Source organism: Anoplopoma fimbria, chromosome 21, assembly GCF_027596085.1.
Source record: "Anoplopoma fimbria isolate UVic2021 breed Golden Eagle Sablefish chromosome 21, Afim_UVic_2022, whole genome shotgun sequence".
Taxonomy (NCBI): domain Eukaryota; kingdom Metazoa; phylum Chordata; class Actinopteri; order Perciformes; family Anoplopomatidae; genus Anoplopoma; species Anoplopoma fimbria.
The window spans coordinates 4,408,502-4,435,218 of record NC_072469.1 but is presented as its reverse complement, the minus strand read 5'-3'; the positions used below and the strand labels follow the sequence as shown (position 1 = coordinate 4,435,218).

The following is a 26,717-nucleotide window of genomic DNA, read 5'->3' as shown; positions in this document are numbered from 1 at the left end:
AAAACAGAGCCAAGAGGAGGTACAAAAGTCTATTTTTCTATCAGATCACATGCATTACAAAATGCTGAAAGGTTTTATGGAATGTTTACCCGATGTCAATATATTCTGCCCACCGCAGCTTTAACGACATAAATCACCTTGAAAACAGTCCTGTTATATAACAAACTAACGTTAGACCGGACAAGTAGAACAATTGATAATGCAGGATGTAAAAAATGCATATCAAGTATATTTGGATCAATTTGAAGGAGGGTGTTTATGTAAAATGTTTCTGTCTGAAAGGTGGAGATTTGAAACTTAAATGGGCTCATGCACAGTTTAAAAAGTTTTAATGGGAGTAGATAATTATAGCAATTAACATTTCAGAAATACTTTAACAGGCTTTTTCTGACTTACTGCAACCATCACATTATGAGTAAAAATTCCAGTAATCAGGAAGGTTTTCTGCATTTGAAGAGACTCAGCTGCTGCAACACCTTAACGCTCAGCAAATTAACTTCATTTAAATTTAGAGGAGCTGCCAATTACGGCCTCTGCTTAATGATATTAAGTGGTTGGCAGAACGTTTTCAGTATTCTGATTTAAATATTAAAGTCACATTTATTATAAACTTCAGTTAATTGCATGTTTAAGTTATCCCTTTTGTTGTCATGGACACAACAGTTACAGAGAGGCAGTCATTTGCAATGAAAGTCTTAGCTCTCAGAAGGTAACGTATATTTGTATGTATTAAATGGACTCATATTCATTCGTGGTAGATATGAGTACAGTAAGTTTAATATGAATAACCTGAACGTAAACAGGAATGTAGTTAATGAATGTGTAAGAAGTAATACATTTAGAGTAAACAGATGATTAAACAGTAGGTTAATGTATAAAAAGTGACAATATGATAAAATTGATGGTATTAAAAAGCGATGATCTCAAAAGTCTTGTTTCCATATCTGGAAGAGAACTTGCATATTTGGATGAAATCAAGTTACTTTTTCTCAGTTTACACCCAAGAAGAAGGTTGGATCTGCTGCGTCCCGATCGGTCGACCATATCTACTAACCATATCTACTAACCATATCTACTAACCATATCTGTAGATAGATGGATAAATAAATAATACATAGGGAGGAGAAATAGACATGGAGGGACAGACTCTTTATTAATGGATGGCCTCCACCAAAACAGATGGATTGGGGGATGGGAGGGGTGGAAGACATGGGATGGTGGGCGGGTTCGGAGGAGAAGGAGTTGAGAGAGGAGCCTTGTGACAACCGCGTCTGAATTCAGAAGCTGCCCTTTATTAATGATGGAGGGGAAGATGGACAAACAGGAGAGCAAATGAGACGCAGAGGCCAAATACGGACACCCGCGAAAATGACAGCCTGTCCAAAGTAAAGTCATAAGAGGTGCTCTCCTCTTAGCTGCCTATACCGCTTCACTCATCCGTCAATCTCGTGCCTAAGTGTGTGTGTGCGTGTGTGTATTTGTTGGCTCCAGTTTTAAACCCCAGGAGGGTTTTACCCCCCCCCCCCTTCAACACTGTAGGTGCAGAAAATAGCCTCGGGAAAAAACGGCAATGCTTTCAAAAGGACTCCAATACTTCACCTTCCTCTTTCAATCCTACTCTCACACACGCACACACAATTCTGATTTCTATAAATCATTTAGTGACACTAATTAGTACATTTGTTATCAGAAACTGCCCCGAGCCCCCTGTATCTCGGCAGTCTTTCATTTTTCCATTCTGCTCTTCCTCATTCCTCCCCGGGGAAACACTTACTCATTCATTCTTTCGCTGCCCGTCTCTCGCCGGACTGGTAATGGGGATTAAAGGCTAATTGAAGCTTAATTGAATAACAGATTAGAACATGCACGCAGATGTTTTTTTTTTTTTGTTTAAGAAATATTCGTAATGGGCATACTGTTTTTGTCAGCACGCTGATCGACCCACAGTTACAGGTGCATGTTAAGACCTTGATAAAACAGTCAATAGCTTCTGGTCAGTCAGTAGTTTTATTATGAGCATTACATGCTTCCTTTCAATTATTTTAGAAGTCTTTATCTTGAATTGAATGTCGATGTGTTTCTTGGAGTGATGGGTGAAATATCATGACACTTTCTTCCCCATTTGTTATCTCATGTTCTTCAGTTTGAATGATTCTGCTTATAAATATAAAGTAACATATACTGTCAGTAATATTCATTGTAATATTTTGCCAGTTTACTCAAGCTACCAGTCAATTTGGGTATTCCTTTGCCAATAGGGGAGTCTTGACGTCCAGAACTTGTATCGGGCTGCTAAAAAAACATGAAACTAATTATATTAATACGAGAGAATCAGACCTGGATGAGAAAAAGTACGAGGTAAACACCTGAATGACAGAAAAGCTTTGCCACTGACTTCCGCAACGATGTAAATGATCGTTTCAGAGTACCAGCTACAGGTGCACGTTTTGAAATGTTGGCACTTTTAAATCGGTTAACGTTGTGAATTGAAAGAAGAAAAAAAAAACCCTCCTTGGATATGTTTAGGAAAAGGAGGTTTGGGTTAAAATAAGTATGTTTGCTCCGTAGCTTAGGTTACTTCTCGGAAGTGTAGCGCCCACTTTCCGGATCCCCCCCCAGGTAAACACTGTTATCTCCGTCAGCGCTGTTGTTTGCGCTGTTCGCCGGCTCGGGCGTCACAATGTTTAGAGCTATTAAGAGGATAGAGTTTGGCTAGGCCCTGAATTTTGCATTTTGCTCATTTAAAATAAGTCAACTTTGATGTTTGGTTTCACACAGGACACTAACAGCCGTCTCCTGGGTGAAAGTCCTGCGTCTGTTTGACCCATTCACCCACCTTGACCTCCTCCCTAGGCGGACTTTGTCGCTCTTTAACTACATCTGATTTCCTCATTTGCTCCCGTCATATTTACTACAGCCACTAGAGGCAACCGCTTAACAAAAACAGCAACAATGACATTTTGTGTTACAAGTCTTCACAGGCAAAATAGATGGACAAAGAATATATTTTTTAATATGCAATAACCTGAAAAGTTTTACATTTGATTACTGAAACCAAACTATATTTTAGGAAGTCATCTTTTGTCATTTAAAACCCTTGTAAGCCAAAGCCCAGCTGTTTAAAAACATACTTTCTTTTTTATAAATCCGAGCATTCTGTAATGCAGAGGGAATAAAAAAAAAAAGTGTTTCCCTTTAATCCAAATAGCCTTTCATTTGTAACCTCTAGGGAGAGGAAGAAGCCATTAGCAGGTCCCATGCAGACAGACCAAAAAGGCTGTTTAGCTATTAGATTTCATGGGTCTGAATACAGAGAGAGACAGACAGACAGACAGACAGACAGACAGGCAGGCAGACAGACAGACAGACAGACAGAGACAGGCAGACAGACAGGCAGGCAGACAGGCAGACAGACAGGCAGGCAGACAGACAGGCAGGCAGGCAGAGTGTGATCTCAAGCTGTCTACACTCATTATTATCTCCACATCTCTCCCACATCCATTCCACTCCCTGTTTGTCCCTCTCTTTCTCGCTCCGTCTCTTTTGCTTTTAATGTCACTGTATCAGACACCTCCACACCATAAGCAGATTGGGAGTCAGCAGGTGTGTGTGTTTGTGTGTGAGAAAGAGAGAGAGAAAGTGTGTGTGTGCGTGTGTGTGTGTAATGTAGTGTTATGTGTGCACTACTGTGTACGTATGCGTTTTTGTATGGGTGGGGGGGGGGGATAGGTGGCATCACAATTTCCATGGGAACCAGAGCTTGTGAAAAAAAAGAAAGAAAGAGTGTAATTTGGCTGGTTTCCATGACAACGTGCTACACAATAGCCAACCTAAAGGATGCTTCACTCATCTGCAACAAAGATGAGGACACTTCATATTATATATTAATATATGTAACTGAGTGTCAGCAAATGAGTTGCATAGATGTCACAGAATAAAATTTGCATTTTTTTATGTAGAAAATGAGATAAATATGTTTTCATAATTCTCCTGCAAACAGGTTTTTTTTTTCCATTTAGGCCACTATCTCTATCTATAAAGGTTATTATGAAAAAACATCTAACATGCCATTATTCTTAAATATCCTTTTGGTTTTGTATTTATTTATTTTTAAACCCCACCACATTAACACATTAATGAAATAAGATTTGGTCTGTGACTATTAGAGATGAAATAGAGAATAATAAAAAAAGCAGCTTTAATGTCACTGCTAAATACATAGATACATTCCTAGAAATCTCACTCTGTCTGCAGAGGCGAGAGGCGGGGCAGGAAAACCGGAGCGGAGGGGTGGGAAAAAAAAAAAAAAAAAAAAAGACAGAAAACCAGTGAGAGGAGGAGAGGAGATGGATGGATATATAAGATAAGATAGAAACAGGTCCCTGTTTTTGAAAAAGCCGGTGATTAGTGACGTGGTTCCCCCCCCCACAATGAGGTGAGAGCATCCCGGTGGTGGATGAATAAGGGACTCCGGAGATGAGGGGAGGACGGGACGGACGACAGAGAGCCTTCTGCCGCAGAGGAAACCCTGATTAGGCTGATTTGACGAAACGGCTTTCACCGGCATCTCTCTCTCTCCCTCCTCCTCCTCCCCCACCCTCCTCCTCCTCCCCGGTGCATGCAGGCGGCGTCACCCTATCCTGCGACCACCACCACCACCACCACCACCACCACCACCCCATGGGATCTGGGGTCGTGTGGTGACTTTTGGTGGGGAAGGGTGGAGCTGGACGCGCTTTGGATAAACAATCTCTTGGTTCTGAATGCGTCTTCTGATCTCCGTCATCACCGGGTCGGTCCTCTCCTCCTCCTCCTCCTCCTCCTCCTCCTCCTCCTCCTCCTCCACGTTCCCTTTTTGGTACGTCAGTGTAGTGCAAACTACTGTGCGTCTCCTCTCTGCAACCTGTCCGAGTGCACAAACAGAACTACTCCAATCCATCTCCATCAGGGCAGATTCAGGAGACCGCTTTGGCACTGCGTTTTTTTTGGTTTTTTTTTCTCTCCTCCTCTCTCTGTTGCGCACAGAGCCGTGCTTGCAGGACCAGGCTGCACACACACACACACACACACACACACACACACACACACACTGTTACATGTTAAAGTAGGCTATCACTATGCGTTATTCTCCCCGCAGAGCGCAGGACTGCTGGCTCATTTAGACACCTTCTGGATCTTTGCGCAATTTCCATCGGATGAGCGCACCCCGGGGGAAAGGGCGCACCTGTGACCGGAGGAGGGTCGCATCCTCCTCTCCTCCAGCACACCGGGAGCCACGGAGCCCACCGATGCGTCCTGCAGCCCCTGATGCTCTCCAGTGCTCCGGGGCTTACCGGTCGGTGGGAGAGGCTGGAGCAGCGGCCGCGCACTAGGATGCTGCGCCAGGTGTTGCACGCAGGCCTGAGGACCTCCTTCCATGCTCTCGGCCGGTTCGTGGCCAGCCACCCGGTGTTCTTCGCCTCTGCGCCGGTGCTCCTCTCCATCCTGCTGGGGGCCAGCTTCAGCAGGTACCGTGTGGAGGAGGACGTGGAGAGCCTGCTCGCACCCAAACACAGCCTGGCCAAGATTGAGGGCAACCTGGTGGACAGCCTGTTCCCCGTGAACCGGTCCAAACACGCTCTGTACTCAGACCTGCAGACACCGGGCCGATACGGGAGAGTGATCATCACCACCCGAAAGGGGAGCGTGCTGGACCCGGTTCACCTGGACACCATACTGAAGGTAGCTTGAGTCAACTGGCAACATGTTACAATGAATATGACTGACAGTATATGTTACTTTATATTTATATAAAGTAGAATCATTCAAACTGAAGAACATGAGATAACAAATGGGGAAGAAAGTGTCATGATATCAAACCCATCACTCCAAGAAACACATCGACATTCAATTCAAGATAAAGACTTGTAAAATTTGATACAATGAGCAAAGAAATGAAGAAACAAAGTAGGATAAACAGAATGTGCTTTAAAGGAACAGCCTGGATATAAGATACAGTAAAAGTTAAGTAATAACAATAAAATACAGTAAAAGTAAATTAATAACAATAAAATACAGTAAAAGTAAATTAATAACAATAAAATACAGTAAAAGTAAATTAATAACAATAACAATAAAATACAGTAAAAGTTAAGTAATAACAGTAAAAGTTAAGTAATAACAATAAAATACAGTAAAAGTAAATTAATAACAATGAAAACAAATGATACAGTAAAAGTAAATAAGTAATAACAATAAAATACAGTAAAAGTAAATTAATAACAATAAAATACAGTAAAAGTAAATGAATAACAATAAAAGTAAAAGTAAATTAATAACAATAATAACAATAAAACAATACAGTAAAAGTAAATTAATAACAATAAAATACAGTAAAAGTAAATTAATAACAATAAAATACAGTAAAAGTAAATTAATAACAATAAAATACAGTAAAAGTAAATTAATACCAATAAGACACAGCATGAAAACAGAAGAAATAGCCTCCAACAAGGACAAACGCCTACTGTAATGAAAAAAAAAATTGGAACATTTTCAACCTTTCAGAAGTATTTCTTTAGTTCAAGATCACTCTGGCAAATGTACAATCCCAATCAGTAATTAAAGCACTCAAGAGGATAGCAAGCTGCTGGGGACTACTGCCAACTCAAATGTATACATTTATACACCGAAAAGGTAGAATATTTGACTTCTGTGCCGTTTGAATCACAGTATATGCACCATTTAAAAAGGAGGCTGCAATGCATCTGCAGGATCCAACTTTAAGAATGAATCACTTATAGTCCCATTCAGAAATGCACACAGAGGTAAGGATCGGTGTCTGCAGGCCAGAGCACATATGCAAGCTGTCTCGCTCCTCATTCTGAGTGATTGATAGCCTTTAAACAGAGCAACACAGTCCCATTTCAAATAACTCCCGACATCCTTAATGGTTATGAAGCTGGGCATTTTAATTACAAAGTGGAGTTAGCTGGAGCTCGGAGGCCTCCGTCTCTGCGTTGGTTTTTCCGTAATGGATTTATGAGCATTAGTCTGACACCCCTGGAGCAATCAGCCAAATTATTTCATGGAGTTATGTGGATGTAATCAGAGCTTGGAGACTAGTAGCCACATTGGTGTGTGTGTGTGTGTGTGTGTGTGTGTGTGTGTGTGTGTGTGTGTGTGTGTGTGTGTGTGTGTGTGTGTGTGTGTGTGTGTGTGTGTGTGTGTGTGTGTGTGTGTGTGTGTGTGTCAGTCAGTCAGTCAGTCACATCTGGTTATTGTGACCCACTTTTCACGTATCCAAAACACAGCGTTGCTCCATAGAGGACTGCCACAGTTAAGATACTGGTTTAGGTCTTTGCATCATTTACTGCCAACAGGCAGAGAGAGAGAGACAGAGAGAGAGAGACAGAGAGAGAGAGACAGGTTGGTGCACAAAATAGAGTGAAATAGTTACATAATCACATCATCTGTGAGGTTCAAGACTTCTTCTTTCTTAGCTTGTTTTCTTGTACCATCCGTTTGTGAGCTCCTACGTTTCCCAAAATGCATGCGCTGTGAGAAGAAGGTCTGAACTTGTTGCATGAGACGGCAACAGCAGTGATCACCAGTACTAACAGAGATCACCACTTACAGCAAGAGTAGGAATCCTCTTCTATGATGGATATCATTCTTAATATGATTAATTAGCGGCTGTGCAGAATTGTGAGTCGATACACGCTTCTTGCTCTTCAAAACACAACCGGGTTTTTCTTTCAGAGAGCTGATCTTCTTGTTCCGATAAAACTGCAATGTCCCATCTGTGGTGGGAACGCCCTGGTTTGATGCCGCATTAGACCCAGTCTGTCGGTCGGTCCACTACTTTTAGTCCGGACTGAAATATCTCAACAACGATCAGATGAAATTGTATACAGACATTCATGATCCCCAGAGGATGAAGCTTATTGACTTTGGTAAGCCCCTGACTTTTCATATAGCGCCACGATCATTTCAAAGATTGTTTTCTTTAGTCAGAAGAATATGATGTTAAGGCCAGGACATCTTTTTGCAGAACAATATTGTTTTTGGGATGGTATATGGAGACACATTTCAACTTTAAAGAATAATGCACTGCCAGCGATTTTGTAAATTGGCAGTAGGCCATATTGCGATTTTGATCAATACGGCCGCCTATTTCCCGGACAATTGATGCCAATAACTTTGGTGATTCCCTGACTTTTCCTCTAGCACCATCATCAGGTCCACATACATTTTTTGCCATTAATACCGGGGTTTAAGATGAAATATCTTCAAAACTAATGGCATTCCCATCAGCCCCAGCTGTACTTTTTGTTTAGCACTATAGCAAATTATAGCATTCCCTGCATGCTACTCTGCATCTTCATCATCATCAGTTAGCAACAAAATGCTTCTAGATCTAATCATATATATAAATTCAATTATGTATCTGAGAATGCCTGAAATTAATATATTCAAATCACTTTAATGTTATTTTGGAATCGGAGGCACTTTATCAGGAGCTGTGAGGTCCTACCAGGACATACTGGTATCTTTTGGCAGCAAAAAGCGACAAAAACAAAATGAGGAACTGGTTAATTTAACAACAGGTCGGTGCATTGAGGCAACTACAAATCATTCATCAAGAGACATTCCTACACACACACACACACACACACACACACTCTCACCCTCCCTCTCTGGAGTCAATGCAGCACTGTGAGGGGGGAGACAGCTCTACCCATGTTCACTGTGGCAGAGGCTGGCATCAGCCCTGTTGCTTAGTAACCGGCTCTGTGGATGCTGGCACTGTTGTCCTCTCGCCATAGAAACGGAGGAATCTAAGACCACTATTGTTACTCTGTTGAGAAAGACACACGCACACACACACACACACACACACACACACACACACACACACACACACACACACACACACACACACACACACACACACACACACACACACACACACACACACACACTCCCACATATCTCTTTCTCATGTTCACAAAAACAGCATGAAAGACGAAGCACACAAAGTAAGTGAACGAGCCACACACTGTGAGTTATGTTCTGCTGCACATTCAAAAACTTTGATGGGCATCTTTTCTTTTGTACTCTTGCCACAGTTTATTCAAGCCTAATTGGACCATTGGGTAACTCCTTTCCTTGTTTGCATGTGTGTGTGTTTCCTCTGCACACAGCTCCACAAGCGGATCTACCAGATGCAGGTGACGGTCCCGGCCACCGGTGTCAACAGCTTCAACTACTCCTTCTCCTACCTCTGTCTCCCCGACGACAAGAACGTCTGCATCATCGACGACATCATCCGCGCCATGGAGGAGATCCAGTCGGCACGCACCTCCAACAGCTCCGGCCCGATCCTGCGGTACCCGATCACGCAGCTGGCGGACGGACGGCAGGCGTACATCGGCCACCAGCTGGGCGGCGTGCAGGGCTGGGGTCCAAGCGGGGCGGTGCGAGGCCAGGGGACGGGAGCCAGGGGAGAGGGTGTGCGTTCTGCCAGGGCGTTGCAGCTCACCTACTACCTCCAAGCCCGCGGCGGCCTGATGGACCAGGTGGCCAGCCAATGGGAAAAGGCCTTCTGCGCCGAGTTGCAGCACTTTGCAGCGTTGCACCCTAAACTGGGGCTGTTCCCTTCTACTTCCTCTTCTCTGAGGACAGACTTCCAGTTCTCCTCGGTGCTGGCACACCAGCCCCTGTTGGCCAGCCTGGGGGCGTGCGGCGTGCTGGCTGTCCTCTGCTGCTCCATGAGGGACTGTGTGAGGTCTAAACCCTGGTTGGGACTGCTGGCTCTGCTGTCCATCACACTGTCAGGCCTCACTGCTGCTGGGATACTCAACCTGACCCGGGCCACCTACAACTCTACGTACCTGGGCATCCCTTTCGTCATGCTTGGTAGGTTTAAAACTAAGTCTTTTGATGGTTAAATTAAAAATACACAAGATATATTTAACATTTTGAGTCTTTATAATTCTGTATGTAAATGTCTTTATCCCCCATTTGTCTGGGAATGGCCTTTCACTTCAGGACATTTTTGAATGTACGCTTTTTAAGAAGTTATGATTGTTGAACAAATGGAAGTCTTAGCATAAAATAAAAACCTCAAACAAACAAGTAAAATCCGAGATAAATCAAAGACAAGTGAATCTAACACATGGCAGGTGTGAGCCCCGGTGAACATTACCATTGCTTTTATATCTCAGACTGCCGGTGTTCTCCGTCTGCTTCTTCAGTACCTGTGATGGGTTTTGCAGATGCCAGCCTAAGGCTGAATGCCATTTAAATGTAGACAGATCCTCAAAATGACTGACAAGTGGCAGGGCATGGCAGAAACTTAAAGTATTTTTTTAGGTTAGGTTTCCTGCAGTCTGGAGCAAATCCAGGGGCTGGAACCTGAAGGTTTCACACTATTTAACATTTAGAAGTGTCCAAATGAAGTTCTAGACGATTTTATGAAAAGCACACCTTTGAGGGGTTCAAGAGCGTTTGAAAACCACTCCTCTTGCACATTTGCAAACGCTAGATTTGAGAAGCTGCTTCTTTACATTTTTGTATCTGTCTGAAACCAACAATCTGTCTGACATTGTCAGAATATGTGACAGAATGCCCATTTCATGACATTCTGATGACACATCTTACAAACCATTATCTCTACGTCAGAGCAGTACTGCAGACTTGACGTCGTGATGACGGTGACCACATGAGTATGCGGGACCAAAGTAGACATTCACAAATCAAACTGTTTCTCTCCAGATCCTAAATCAGTGTCTCTTGTTGGATGACAAGTACAAATCCAATATCAGTGCTCCCTTTTTCGATGTAAGGCGACATCAGGTGAAGGATTGCTTTGGCACTAAAAACAGCAGCCAAGTGTGACTCAAGGGATGTGAATTACAACAGATACACCGGGTTTAATAAAGCAATAAAGAAACTTTATTTAATGTGCATCGATTGCAACACTTAAGGTCAGTATATTCGATGCGGGATGTAGACTTTGTTCAGATGATGAACCATAATTCATAGGAATCTTTCCGACCTGACGTGATGACATTGACCATGTCACAGCTCTCATGACCAGAGTCCTAAAGGGAGTGCAAATCATTCTCAGTTTATTATAGGAACTCAAATACTTTAATGAGATTGCAGCAGTATCATTAAAGAGCTGATACACTTGCATCTGTGAAAAACTCGAGGTAAATATTATTATTTTATTACTAAATACATTGATAGGGGTTTGGGTATCAACCACTAGACCTTTCCGCTCTTGAAACCACGATCGATGCAAACCTTTTTATGAAGCTTGCATGTGGCATAGAGACCTTAACATTTATTTCATTTCATGAGTGAAGTAAGGGATTGAATTAATCTGTGTTGACGACGATACTATGATGAAAGGGAATAGAAAACCAGAAGAGGTTTAAATTCAGTAAATAAGGATTTAAAAAATGCATACCATCTGTGTGAAGGCGTACTTGCAGTTTATCTTGAGTGCATGCATGATAAATACTGTAGGATGTGCTGCATGTAACCACTACCGAACACATGTAGTCCATACCATAATTACTCTGTATTGCGGAGGAGGAAAGGCCACTGTTAGGCTTAAAATAACCACAGCGAGAACAGAGGAGACGGGGGAATAGAGACCGAGAGACGGGGCTCGATGAAATATCACTCCGAATGGGGGGTTGAGATAGGGATTCTCTCTGCAGAAAACGAAGTTAAACGGTGGTTAGAAGGACGGAAAGGAGGCCAGGCAGGGAGGGGATTTTTCAGAATCAAGTAGGCAGACAGAAAAAAGGTGGGAGGAGGTGTGAGGCAAGGAAAGGAGGATGTGATTACAGGGTACAGAAAGAGGGAGAAATACAGCATGTGATGTTTTAAAAATGTGGATTTGCGACAACTATTTAGCATATTTCTCTCTCAGAATATCAGACAGAAGAAATGTTCCCACACAGGGGCTTATTAACTTTCAAAGCTGGCACAAAAGACAAACTGATGGGAGACAGTTCATGAAAGAGAAAGAGAGAAAATAGATTAATCAGTTAAATCTTCAGAATGTTGCTCTCTTTAAAGTGTATTTTAGTTTAGCCTGCTATGTTTAGAAGAGAATCAGGTTATAAAAAAAATAAAAATGTTTTTGTCTTTCTACCAGAACAGGTATCATTATGATACCAACATTGGTATCATAATGATACAGCCTAGGGTTAGCATATCTTCATGTCTATGTTCAAAATTAGTTTTCAGCATCTGAGATCCATTTTATAGTTAAACAGTAATATCAAGGGTCTAAGAGGGTTCTGACAGAAGGAAAACATCCTTTTGCTTTGGGTATTTTCTCATGACTTCGTACCTGGCTCAGTGTGATGTGAGTGCACATTAGCCCGTCTCAAGCTCCGGTAAATATCAAAATCCTTTGGCAAGTGCTGTCACGAGTCTCTCGTTTGGCTCGCATCTTCTCTGCAACATTAACCTCTACACTTCTTCCACTGTCATTCACTGTCTAAATCCCTGTCTTTCAAACACACACACCTACACACCTACACACACACACCCACACACACACACACACACACAGATCAGTACACTTTCTCAGTTGCACCCACGCCTGAAGTGGCGGTATGTTACGCCTTTGCTAAGGTGTTAAGTGTTTCGCCATGGTGAGGTCAATGGAGAGAGAGAGAGAGAGAGAGAGAGAGAGGGGGGGAGAGAGAGAGAGAGAGAGAGAGAGAGAGAGAGGAGAGGGGGGGTTGTGTGTGCCACTGGTGACTCATGGATGCCATGGCAACCACAGTAGAGGAAACCATTAAAAACCATCTGCTTGCACGTATATAAACATGTATGTGCATGCACATGGGACTGGAACTGCCCGAGGAGGTGGTGCGTTTAAATCCCCCTCAAATGGACATTGATTTGAACCATTGAATGCAGCATCAAAACTGTATTCTTTATATGATATGTGAAGCTGCAAGTCTATTAATTAAGGAAGCTTTTCTTTGATGCATCTGCTGCTTTATTCATAAAACCTTCTTGTACTCTCAAAATATATTTATTATTTATCATCTGTATTGACTAGTATGTTAAATTCTCCTGCAGCTGCAACTCAATTTCTCAACAAGGATTTTTGAACTCACAAGAAAATTGCATCGCCATGGTGTCGTACGTCCAACATTTCACATATTTCGAGTTCAAAAGCAGACGGGCTGAGTTATATCACTTCCTCGTGCAACGTTGTGATTCCTTTAAAATTAATAAATTGAAGGACTGCGGGGTGCAATCACAGCTTTATCGGGAAAGGAAACAGCTTGGTCGGAAATAAACTAGTTTAGACAGAGTCGAATGTTACATTTTTGGACCGTAAAACCAAATCAATGAGTTGAAAGAAGCTGAAATTCTCCACAGTGCTTCAGGAGACCATGTTTAATGATTATCTGTGGATTTATAATTACGAGCATCTGCTTTTGATATTGCATGTAGCTATTTGATCAGTTGTTCTTCTAAAGTCATTCTTGATGAAAGAGGTCATATAGTACAACCCCCTCCTTATTAACCAAACTATTGATTTCATTCAGCTTACATCCCCGTTTGTTTGCCCATCAGGTCACGGGCTCTTCGGCTCCTTCGAGATGCTGTCGTCATGGAGACGAACCCGCGAGGACCAGCACGTGAAGGAGCGCGTGGCGAGCGTCTTCGAGGACGTCATGCTGCGTTTCTCCGGCTCCACCATGCTCCACCTGATGACCCTGGGCCTGGCCGCCTCGCCGCTCACCAACATGGAGGCCGTCCGGCTCTTCTGCCGCACCGCCGCCTTGGCCGTCACCATCAGCTACGTCTACATGTTGTCCTTCTACAGCTCCTGTCTGGTGTTCACCGGATACCTGGAGACCGGGTACAGGCACGGCTGCTTCTGCCGGCGGGTCCCCAAACCGGACCGGCTGGACTCCAAACCGGCCTGGTACAGGTGTCTCATGTACACCCGCTACCAGGATGAGGCTCCAACGACCAACCCGCCACACGGGGTCGCTCACAGTCACTCCCCCACGCCAAACTCCACCCTCACACACACGCACGCACACCCAAACGCACACCCACACGTGGCGAACAACCCTGCGGCGGATGAACACGCACACGTCGCTAACTCCACACTCACACATCCGCACGTGCACACGCATCCCACAGTGATCATAGACCCTAATCCTCAAGACTCTCACCTTTTGCTGGGGTGTGTGAGGCGTTGCTATGGCGACTGGATCACTAACACCTATGTCAAACCCTTTGTTGTTCTGCTGTATCTGGTTTACATCTCCTTTGGATTGATGGGCTTCCTGCAGGTGAGGCAGCAATACAACAAACTTATATACAACAACACACCATCACCCTCATTCAGACAGTGTACACTTTGTTATTTATTTATTAACCACATTGGTGACATATCTTAGGACAATGTGGGGTAATTTCATTGGACGTGGCTGTGTAATATTAACTAATAAAAGAAACAATTTTCTGAATGAAACTTGCTTTAATCAGCATGAAACCTTCAGAATAAAAGTTTAATTTCCCACAAAAGCTTCAGAAGTTGTAGCATTTTGAAATATAGTTTCATAATTTGTAAAATAATAAGGACATTTTAGCCTATGTAATTTAGACAGACTCATCCATGTGTAGGAATTTTGGCAAATGAGTATACAGTATATTATAGTCCTGTCACGATTCATTGATCAGTGCTTTCATTTCACTTAACAATTTATGACCTTTGCTAGATTTCTGTCATAAAACTCAATTTCTTTCTAATTTGAGGAGACCACTGATTATCTGGTATGTCTTTCAGATTACTGTTGAAAACTATGGTGTATAAGTGAATACTTCACCTTTTTAAAATGACTTACTCACCGTGTGTTACCCTAAGTTCTTGAAGAAAACGTTTTTCTCATTTGCGAGCCTGCGCAAGCACGAGCCGGTAGTGGAGGAAGTGTTAATAGTGAGATTTAGGTGAAAATCCATGTGATTGTGAAGCAGTGAGCATAAGACTGGATGAGACAAGGATAATACCCATGAGTTGTGTCAGAGTTTGTGATCTGATGTTTTGATATAGTTTTGCTGTCAAACCTGGCCTCCATTTACATCTATTATTCAAGGTTTTATGTTTTGGGCCGTTTTTGGATACTCCAAAGGCATGCGAGGAAAAACAAAGTTTCCTCAAGAATTTGAAGGAAATGGGGCATGAGTCATCTTGTGTTTTTTTTGTTTTTTTTCTCAGTTTGTCTGGTCACTATGTGGCAGCAGTGGGGATGGTATCATGTGAATAAGAGATGCCAGTGAATAATCATACTATTTAAATAAATTTGCATACTAATAAAAGACCGAATGCTCTGTTTAACCTGAAGCATGTTTCTGTTTTTGACAGGTGACCCAGGGTTCAGACCCCAGTGCACTTGTTGCCATGGATACAGCGACAGTACTGTACACCCGCGCCCAGCAGCGCTACTTCAGCTCGTACTCCCCCGTCATTGGATTTTACATCTACGAGAGCGCCCCCTACTGGAACGCCTCGGTGCAGCGGGACCTGCTGGAGTACGCCAAAGGCTTCCAGCGAATCAGCTGGCTGGAAGCCTACCTGAACTACCTGTCGGATCGCAACCAGTCCACCAGCCAGCCGCGGGAAAACTTCACCAACACACTCCGCCACTCCTTCCTCCGCGAGCCGCAGTTCGCCCACTTCGCCGATGACATCATCTTTGCGGAGCGCGGCCAGGGCGAGGAGCCCGACGTGGCGGCGTCCCGGATCTTCCTGGTGGCCAAGACGACGGAGAACAAGCGCGAGGAGATGTCGGTGCTGCTGGACACGCTGCGACGCCTGTCCCTGACCTCGCGCGTCCGCTTCCTGATCTTCAACCCCTCCTTCGTCTACCTGGACCGCTACGCCGCGGCGGTCAGCTCCCCCCTCAGACACTCACTGCTGGCGGTGCTCTTCCTGTTGGGTCTGTCCTCGCTGGCCGTCGTGGAGCCGCTCGTCTCCGTGTGGCTGGGCCTCACCCTGCTCTCCGTCCAGTTCGGCGTGCTGGGCTTCATGACCTTATGGGGCGTGGAGCTGGACTGCATGTCCGTGTTGTGTTTGATCTCGGCCCTGGGGCACTCGGCGGACTGCAGCGGCCCCCTGCTCTGCGGTTTCTCCTCGGGTCGGGGCGACAGCAGGACTCGCTGGGTGAGGGTGGCGCTGGAGAGACACGGGGTTCCCTCTCTACAGACGCTCATCTGCTACGGCGCCGCCCTGGTGCCCGTTGGCTCCGTACGCTCCAACCTCACACACACACTGTTCCGCTGCCTCACCCTCACGGCCGGCTGCTCGGCCCTGCACACGCTGGCATTCCTGCCCACCCTCCTTACCTTCCTGCCTCCCTCCAAGAGCCGGGGTCTCCCGCCCGACGGGGAGGGTCAGCGGCAGGAGGTGGAGTGCGTTGAAATGAACGACAGCACACGAGTGGTCGACCAGATCACCACCGTCTGAGCATGCGGATGATGATGATGTTGGTTTTTTTGGCCCCTTTGTTGCTATGGTGACTGTCGGCTGGGAATTTGTTCACTGTAGTCTGAGCAGCGGCTCTGCATCTGCAGACAAGAACGCCGATTCTTGTGAACAGAGGAGGAAAAGGAGAGTGTCACTTAGAGGAAGACGGGAGGAAAGAATAGAGATAGAGGGTCAAGAGGGAAACGGTAAAGGAGAGAGGGAGGTTAGTGAAGACAAAAGAGAAAAGACAGGTTATCCATGCAGTGTATCCATGGTTACCTGCTTGTTGCTAGTGCTGTGTGGCATGCGAATGAGCCCTTTCCCAAACAGCCAATCAGAAGTTGAGGATTAGCTGAGGTCAGGCCTGGCTGTGACGGTCTCACAGAGGAAGTGTCAGCATTTTTCCCGTGTCCAACAGTTGCTTTAGATCTGATCACACTGTTTTGCTACTGCTTTCTGTTCCCCATATCAAGTTGCACAAAAACAGCTACCAAGACATGAAGCAATCATCTGTATGACTCCAGTATTTCTACTTTAATGCCGGACAAATAAAGTCAAATCAAGAAAACGTGTTTCTAAGTGGTTTGGCTTTTGATGTAGATTGTAATATTTTTTTAGTTATGTAGGAAATATACATACAGAACGGGCACTGCTAGTGTTTTCAGATGGAACCGTTTGCTTTGAGTTTGTAACTTAAATATCATAGGTCATAAATTGCATTTTAATCATTCAAGCACTCTGACATCTGAAGAAAGAACCGGTTAGGATGAAAATGACTTTAACCTTTTCAGAATGTCTTTGAGGTTGAAGCTAAGTGCTTAAGTAATGCCACATCAGATACCAAAAATACGTCTGCAACTATGTTGAAACATACTAGGCTTGAGCGGTATGACAGTATGCCAGGGTATGTAGAAACCCAGACTGTATGATGAATACATACGCTCTGCTTTCTATGATGCTGTATAGGTGTGATGTGTTGTAGTGCAGAGCCAGCACCACCAGAGGTCCGTCTTTATGGTTGAACAGGAAGCTGAGCTCAGAAAGATGGCGACTTGGGTGCTTTTGTAGTTTGAAGAAGACCAAACACAACATGGTTCATAGCCTCATGATTTTATCCAACTGCCAGTCTGCCACCACATGCTTACATCTATAGGATCATATATTCATATGTGCGCCGTAACATTAGCGAGTATATCAGTGTAGCGGGGCTACAGTTAAGAGAATAAATGCTACAACTCCCATGTATTGCTTGCCACCTGCTGCGGAATTAAAGGAAAGGGGGGTAAGCCTCGCAGTTAGAGGATTAATTTCTTATTTTTATTTAGCAACAAGCCGAACTTTAGAGTTTTACCCAAAAAATTAAAAAAATTGCAAAAAAATTGAACTCTTTCTGTTTTTTTATACAATTTTATGTACAAATACAATCATCTATTCTTTCTGTAAAACTATTTGTGTGCGTTACATTCCAACCAATAACATCATGACATTCATCCATCAATCAATCTGCAAATGAATGCGACACGTGAGGTGTGTGTTCACTTGAACTTTCATTTCCACTTCCTTCCACAGAGAAAATAGTCCCGATGAAGACTCTTGACAGTGAGCTCTAGACCCTTTTTTCCTAATTACCCATGATGCTCAAATCAATGCTTAGAACACCTGAGTCTTCAATATCTCAGTTGTATTCCTTATAATGATGCTTACAGTATTGGCGTCTGTTTTTTCCCCATAACTTATGCACGATACTGTTGGATACAGATAAAGTGTTATTTACTGTCCAATCAGTCAGAGCTCTAAGCGATGATTTCTAATTAGCTAACAAGCTGATGTCCACACCTGATCTACCGTTTCTCCTTGTGTCCTCCTTCAGCGCGTAAATCGGTTTGAATGAATGCATTGTTCTCTTTCAACCTCCTGCGATTCTCCCTCATGAAGGCGAAGGCGCTTGTTGCCTTTTTACTCTTTTATCCCTGGATTCATCTCGGTGGTTGAAGGTCTGGGCGTGTGGGAGTGCTTCCTATTGTTAATCCATGCTCCTCGCTGACAGTTGCCTGAATGAAAGCATTGTTCCGACTCTGTGTGCAGGCGCCAACACCATCAGAAAGACGACGACGGCGAGATCCATCGCCAGCTTCCCAACCATGAGCATCGCCAATTGGTTTTCTTAAGAGCACGTGCACGGCCTCCAAGCTGTTGGTACCACTGACTGTGTGCTGCGTCATCTTTTGCAAAAATCAAGGCAGTTAGAAAATAACAGGGCTGAATACACTTCTTTACAAATGTGATCGGCACACAAAGAACACTGCTCTTTGATAGATTAAAACGTAAACTTTTCAAGGAAAATGCTTACTGCACTAGGAGGTGCAACTAGAAATTCTGTAATTAAAAACTGTCTTACAGAAAAGAAACTGCCTTTCACTCCATAAACAACAGCCAGTTGGTTCACACTTAAGATTGAGCCCACAGGGCAGAAACACACAGGATGTGGTGAGGCAGCCAGAAACCACCAACACCTCCCACGCTCAATCCTGCTGTCAATCCAAATGTAGCTTACTGCTACTTCCTCTGTGGTTGAGGTTTAGGTCCACAAATATAGAAGGAGCTGTTGCATGTCGGATGTAGAATAATGGGCTACAATTACCATTTAAAGAATGTAAGCTACAAGATATAAAAAGAAATGCGATTAAGGCAAATTTGTTCCCCACCTTAGTAAAGAATCTTAGCATGCTAATATTTGCTAATTAGCACTAAACAGAGGATTAAGCTTAGGGTGATGGGAATGCCGTTAGTTTTGCATGTATTCTGTCATGAACTGTGCTGTGTCAGACATTTGGTGATGCCACTCACGCTCGTTTTAACTTCATTCTTTGACCTTTTTGACAATTTTCTTAATACATTGCGTTTCCAACACCCTTTGGTGGCACCAGTTTTGTGGATTTGGTGCTTAGTGCTAAGTTTAGTTTGAGTTCTGTTTATTTTTGTCATAGTGATATATTGATTGAGAAGCAAACTGTTGAGTTTATTTTTTTTAGTTAGTGTTTTGTACACCTTTTGTTTTTTATTTAATTGCTTTGGCCAGCCACTAAATATGTTCCCCCTGTTTGTCAGTTAGTGAGGACAGTTTAGTCTTTGTTGGGGTTTTTAGAAACCGCCATCATTTGTTGAACTTCAGTTTGATGTATTTTTACTGCAGTTCTATTTTGTTGATGTCTTTAAGGGACCAATATAGTTAAAATCAGTTTTGCTTTGCTCTTTCTTATTTTTGGGGTTAAATCAATTAAAAAAATTGCCATGCAGCTATCAGAATATCGCAATATCATGGAAAAAGCAGCGTTGTGCAGAATTGTATACACCGAACTGCAATTAACCTCGGTCCATCATCAGTTACAGTAGTTTCCAACCTTATGTAATTAAAACTTCCAAGGTTTGCACATGCTCTTAAAATTAAAATAAGCCTTAAAATCAGCCTTTAGGTTAAAATGTTCCGGTGATCTAGTCGTTGCTAGTTGTTATCTCGATTATTCTATTCGCTGCATCAAAAAGAAGTTGCATGAAAAACAGCATGTTGTCACTCGCGTTTCATTAAAAAAAAAAAGAAAGATGGGTGTGCAATGCTGCAGAAAATGAGAGCGTACTTTTAATTATTAGACAAATTCAGTTCTGAAAACTGAATAGGCCAAATAGTTCCTGAATAATTGAAAAGTACTACCCAAGTGAACACATTTTTTTATTTTTTTGCAGATAAGAACAGCAACTGAATCTTGTCCCTGGTTTCTGTGGTTGAAATGCAGGTAAAGATGTTGATCCTGTGTGAATTATGTGAGCAGACAAGGGGATCTTATTCAGGGGGATTTTAGCAAGACACTCAGGTGGTGCCGAAACTCAGTTAACCCAGAGGTGACCTTTCTGTGCAGAACAGTCTGACTACTAATTCCCCACCGACTCCTAGACCCTGTTTCAAGTTCAGATGTGTCTCGGGTGGCTCGATCACAAGTGGACGGTGCTGAACACTAGTGTAAGGTTCATTGAAATCCGATCAGTCATAACACTTGCCAAGTTCTAAGACACATTGTATGGAATCTCTTTTGTTGTGTAAAGGACGTCACAGGAAAATACGTCATCAATGCTCCCTTTGTTCCTCCTTTTCCTCATCTCCAGTTGGTTCTCAAAAATGCATTAGCTACCTTAATCCACGATGTTGACATTGTTTTCAGAAAGTCCCCAGAGATATATTACAATTGCGTCAAATATCTTAGGCAACTTTGTTTGGCTGGAACACGTGAATCAATATTCACAATCTGTATTGTTTTTGACTTCTTCACCTTTCATTTTTTGACAAACCAGGCACTAGGCAGTGCATTGCTGCCTCCAGTGGGTTAAAACCATGCATGCATTTTGTAAATGATGTACCAGCTACTTTACATATAGAGCGGGCAAATCGGACAGTTTGTTAGGTTGGTCCTTGGCTCCGTGTAGTCTACATGTCAAAGTGTTTTTGGGGCAAGATACTGAGTGTGCTTGAGTGTTTATCGATCCTGATAAGAAGGTGGTACTTTGTATGGAAGCCTCTGCTACCAGTGTATGAATATGTGTCAATGGGTTGTATGTTATGAAGTGGTTTCTAAGACTAGAAAAGCACTTAAAAATGCAAGTTAATTTACTATTTGTGACCAGATCACCAAAGATGCATTTAAATGCCAGGCCTAAACAGGGCCCTAGAGACAGGTAGACAGATTGTATTGTTTTAACATCACATTTACATATTTAAAGCTCTCTATTATACACAGACAAGATGCTCTTAATATCTCCTTGGAGTAGAAAAAGGCCTAATCTTCTCAAGCCGTGAGGAGTTTTCAGTTTGAATAATTGCAGAAAAAGAGAGGAGAGGTAAAAGCCTGCCGGTGGGATTTTGATTCACTTATGCTCAAACTGTGCTCAGACACGCACACGCACACATGCACTTACACAGACTGAAAATAACTCACCTAAAAAGTGCTGTGTCACTGAAGAAGAGCGGTAACGTGCTGCAGTTCTGCTCTGCTCCACTGATCTGATACTGTTTTGTTACCCCTCAGTAAAAACGAACAAAGGCTGACACTCGATATGTGTTGGAAAAAGAAACATCGCTGTAGTCTTTATTGCCCCCTTGTGGCCAATGGTCAGCTACTTGATTATCTAGATGCCTCCACACACACACACACACACACACACACACACACACACACACACACACACACACACACACACACACACACACACAGAGACACAGACAAACAAGTAAAGACACACTGAGATTCGAGGAGCGGTGTCGCCCTGAGGCTGCTCCTGACTTGTTTGTTCATTTCACGTCTGACGTCAGATACCATTCCTCAAATTCACAGCCACGCCGTGTGTGTGTGTGTGTGTGTGTGTGTGTGTGTGTGTGTGTGTGTGTGTGTGTGTGTGTGTGTGTGTGTGTGTGTGTGTGTGTGTGTGTGTGTGTGTGTGTGTGTGTGTGTGTGTGAGAAAGAGAGAAGATGTTTGACTGGTTTGTCTACTTGAATCCGATATTTCATACTATATCATACCGTGGAATTTTTGCGTGTTTTTAAAATTTGCTGCAACACAAGTACTTTTCCATGAAAACACACACACACACACACACACACACACACACACACACACACACACACACACACACACACACACACACACACACACACACACACACACACACACACACACACACACAGATAAAGGCTAATACCCTGTCCAGGAACTGTCTGGTCCTGCATCCTGTAATACCAGCTGCTGCCCTCCAGTCATACTGTGATAGAAAAAAAAAAACACAGATAAATGATAAATAAATATATGATAGATAACTACATGATGAATAGAAATAAAAGTGTTCAACATTGTTTATTATGTCTATCTGTCTCTTCCCTCCTCCTACTTCTCCTCTGGAGGTGTGTCATTATTATATCATTTTAGATTTCCTGAACACACCTTGACACACTCTACCAAACACACACACACACACACACACACACACACACACACACACACACACACACACACCTGATGCTACAGACGATGCTCTTGTGTAAGAGACAGGTGGATACGGGACATAAGAAGGAAAGCAACTGATGACGGAGGAGAGGAGAGGAATCAAAAGAGGAGAAGAAAACACTGAGAGAAGCCGTGAAAGACACTTCAAAGGCGGCGATTATTGGACTCATCACTGACAGATGAAAGATATTACGGAAATTATGGAGAGACGCTTTCAATTGTGCATGCATTTACATTCGTGAACCTACATAGACTCAGCACATGCTTTTGAAAAGCATCAGGTAAGCAATCTAAAGATTCCTTACACTAATTGTTAAAATAATCTTCTTATTTTGGACACCAAATTTAAGAAAATCATTTGATAGTAATTTGAATATTTTGTCAGAAGATGTGATGAACTCACACAAAGAGATTTGATACGAACAAGAGTTGAAGATTCTTGATACTGTTCTGTTTGACCGTTCTGCGCTCCGATGTAGAGAGTCAGACTGTGGGAACATGACAATAGGATGGACAATAAGAATATGACTTCTGTGTAGCCTCGAGGCTTCAGCAAGTTCTGTTCCCTTTTTCCGACACACATGATATGATAATCACACCCTTACAGACAAAGACAATTCACATGTATGATGAGACGGTCTAGGCTTCTATAAGCAGAACTATAATTAGTTTCTCATGGGTCAGAATAAACAATGTTTCCCCACCAAAGGGTTTAATCTTAATTCATTTTGTATTAAAGGTTAGGACCAAAACAAAGCAACACTGCGGTGAAGTGAAGACTGATGCACATTAACATTATCAGATGGATAAACTCCGACACTTAATACACATGATCCTTGTGCTACATTCTTCAGCGGGCAAACCCTGTAGATCAACATTTTTTCAATAAGGTTTAATTGCAGGCACTCCCTTTATTACTGTGCCATCGAGTCACAGAACGTAACAAATAGGTGTATAAATGCCATATGTATTTATTAATGTGCAGGTTAAAAATAGGATTTAGGTCACAGAAAAGGAACAGTATGTTTGAACAGATAGGGAAAGCCTCTCATGATTATAATCACCACTGAGCCAACTACTTCTTGTTTCTTTAGAACTGGCAGAGGAAGATAATGAGAGAGTTTTAGCTGCTTGTTTTTCATCCACTTTTGTATTTTTTCCAAAAGGTAGATAATAAAGGATTGGGAATTATATGTTGTATCATCAATTTGAAATATGTTATTCAAATTTAAATATTGTTTAGAAAAATCTTCACTCTTCAACAAGTCTAAAAGGCAAGATAATTCTATTTAAATAGCACATTTAATTGCATTTAACTCAATGTCAATGTTAAAAATTATATGCAGCAATAAGGAACATGTACAAAAAATAAAGACACAAGAAAGTGCAAATAGCGTTAATGATTAGATACAAAGACTTCTTGACTTAGTTTATCCTAACTTTATTTCAGTTAGCCTTTTGAATTTGTATTTTGACCTCTAGACTGTTTTCAGTAAAGTCAAAGGACAGCCAAACCATTAAGGCGGTTCCATTAAAATTGAATTTTTTAATTGTATTGCAGTTGGAGGCAATGGGGTGATTTATGTATGTAATACTTACTTAAAGGTTTTCAGATTAACATGCTTTTTAATCTTTGGGCTTGTGAAGTGAAGTCAAGCGTCCAAGTCGACTCGGGACTAAACTCATAAAATATGTGACTTGAGTCTGACATAAGTCCAAATGATGTGACTCAAATGCACACCGCTGCTGTTCCCCGCAGGTCTCAACTGGGCTGTCAGCTTTGGGATGGGCCGCATTATTGTTAAATGAGTTACATTTAAAATGTTTTGGCCGGTATCAAAGCTGCACTAATTATATGTTTATGAGAACAATAGATCGAAATATGATGTGTCATTTGAAAGAAAATAATTATCTCAACAATGGTTTTCACCTGACTCTGTAGTTCCCCAAAGCTTTAACTTCTTTAAAGTTGTAGTGTTTTGAGACCTTTCCAGCTCTAAACATCAAACAGGTAAAGTTAGCCACTAGCTGGTGAACATAGTGGAACATTAAAAGGCTAAAAAGACAGATATATCCCTCAGGGGTTGGTGGAGACCCAAAATAGAGCTAAAAGGAGAGTTAAAACTGGACTTTTGCTACCGGGCAGAAACACGACTCCAAATAAATTATAATGTTGCTTTCCGTCTCCTTGATGTGTAAATAAGCAACTGTTTGCGAACAAGTTCTCCCTTTGAACCTTATTAGATGAGAGGATGACAACTAATTAAAGCTGCTTTATAAATGAGGGCAACAGACAAAAATATATGAATGTTATTCTTTCTAATTCTTTAAATTTTGATATTTGAGCCATTATGTATCAAAGTACCTCATGCAGTGCGGGATACTGTTTCAACTACGTTTTAAGCAGAAAATGAGGTGTAGCCCATCAACATTATAAAGACACCACAAGCAACAATAACCTGTAACCTATGAAGGTGTGAATGCAGTGAGGTGTAACCTAATCTGCCGAGTCCACCCCTGCCCTCCAGTCAATCCGTGAGCGTAGACAAAGCCACAATTTTACGAATTGGTTTTAGTTTACTAGCTCCAAAAGACAATATAGGTGAAATCCCAGGGCTGAAACGATTGCGCTGTGATCATTTCCACATTTAGAAACACAGACTGCATGGAAGGGAGGGACGTTTTTAGAAATTTGGGACGCTGTTGTTGTTGTTGTTCCCGCTCTCAGAGCAAAAGGAAGAAAAAGAGCAAGATGTCTAATTTCTTGTGAATTCATGTCACCTTGTGTTTCCAGGAGGATGCATGGCCTTTGCTTTGAAGTATGGTGGAGATGGACACATCGTTCCCTGCTTTTCATCTGGCTTCTACTGTTGGCAGCCACTCCACCCAAAGGTAACCCGAGAGAAAAACAACATTGAGGCCACGATTTAGCCTACTAACAGTTCACACAAGATATATGGTCAAGCCCTACACCCCCGCCCGCCCACTTCGCTCTGCTGCCTCGGGGCGATTGGTTGCCCCGTCGCTCAGAGGTCCCTGCGGCCGATCCACCCGGTCACAGCTTCTTTCTGTCCTGGCCCCTCAGTGGTGGAATGAACTCCCCACTGACGTCAGGACAGCAGAGTCGCTGCCCATCTTTAGGCGCAGGCTGAAAACTCACCTCTTCATGAAGTACTACCCTGAGCCTTCCTCATAGCACTTATTGTATTCATATTAGTTGTTGCATTTCATATTAGTTATTGTATTCTGCACTTATTGTATTCGTATTAGTTTGTTGCACTTATTGTATTCGTATTAGTCTGTTGCAATTATTGTTTTCGTAGTAATTTGCCTCTGCACTATACTTTTGCTCTGGTTTATGCTTTAAGATGCTTGTTTAAGAAAGGAGATGCACTTATGACTTCTGGTGACTAGTAGTTCTCTTGAATACCTATGTTGAATACACTTCCTGTAAGTCGCTTTGGATAAAAGCGTCTGCTAAATGACTGTAATGTAATGTAATGTAATATAATTCCTTACGTCAATTTAATTTAATCACCACGTTATAAATCAATCATAAATGCACAAATTAAATAATTAAGCCTTAATTTTGGCCGTGCAAAAGGCCAAGTCATTCAGATCTACCGCCGCCTTCTTGTACTTGTCGTTAATTGTTGTGTAGCCATGGAGACAGACTATTTAATTAACTTTTTTTAAGCTTGGGGATGAGTTATCAAGACATGTTGACAACACATGCATTGCAAGGGATTATTAGTAAAAGGCATTTAGTGTTTCCAATTGATTGTCCCGCACCTGTTTCCGATAATGGGCCGGAAATATTTCCACACATCTCAATGGGTGGGGTCCTCCCAATCTGCCAGAGCGATTGACCTCGTCAGGTATGGGACGTCCCCTCACCCCCTCTATCCAGACCTCGCTGGCCCTGACTGCGCATTTCCTCCGTGGCGGTGCACCGTGACCAGCTTGAAAAGGCCCACAATGTCAACTGTTGGCTTGGTTTAGGCAACAAAAATGACTTCTATAGAAAAAGATGATGATTTGCATTGAAATAATAACATTGCAACCTTGATAAACATCTTGTTTTCACTCAAGACACGTAGTGTGGCCCCCAACTCTCAATAACATAGATAAGCTTCTACCTTACTTGCTCTGCATGTCACTC

General features: G+C 42.6%; 1 protein-coding gene across 2 annotated transcripts; it reads left to right on the top strand.

Annotated features, from left to right (window-relative positions):
• Nucleotides 1-5,358: 5,358 nt before the first annotated feature.
• On the top strand, nucleotides 5,359-16,507 carry ptchd1 (patched domain containing 1). 2 transcript variants are annotated; one of them, XM_054623305.1, is made up of 6 exons: nucleotides 5,374-5,721; nucleotides 9,186-9,431; nucleotides 9,471-9,900; nucleotides 13,603-14,031; nucleotides 14,206-14,333; nucleotides 15,407-16,507. In XM_054623305.1, exons 1-6 carry the CDS (start codon nucleotides 5,374-5,376, stop codon nucleotides 16,505-16,507), a joined length of 2,682 nt encoding a protein of 893 aa, XP_054479280.1. The 2 variants fall into 2 exon arrangements, with proteins under 2 accessions (XP_054479279.1, XP_054479280.1); XM_054623304.1 differs by having other exon boundaries at nucleotides 5,359-5,721; nucleotides 9,186-9,900; nucleotides 13,603-14,333.
• Nucleotides 16,508-26,717: the final 10,210 nt, after the last annotated feature.

Coding starts and splice junctions, on each gene's coding strand:
- ptchd1 (XM_054623304.1), top strand. CDS start 5,374: ATGCTGCGCCAGGTGTTGCACGCAGGCCTGAGGACCTCCTTCCATGCT. Junction 5,722..9,185: donor ACCTGGACACCATACTGAAG/GTAGCTTGAGTC, acceptor CTCTGCACACAG/CTCCACAAGCGGATCTACCA. Junction 9,901..13,602: donor CATCCCTTTCGTCATGCTTG/GTAGGTTTAAAA, acceptor TTTGCCCATCAG/GTCACGGGCTCTTCGGCTCC.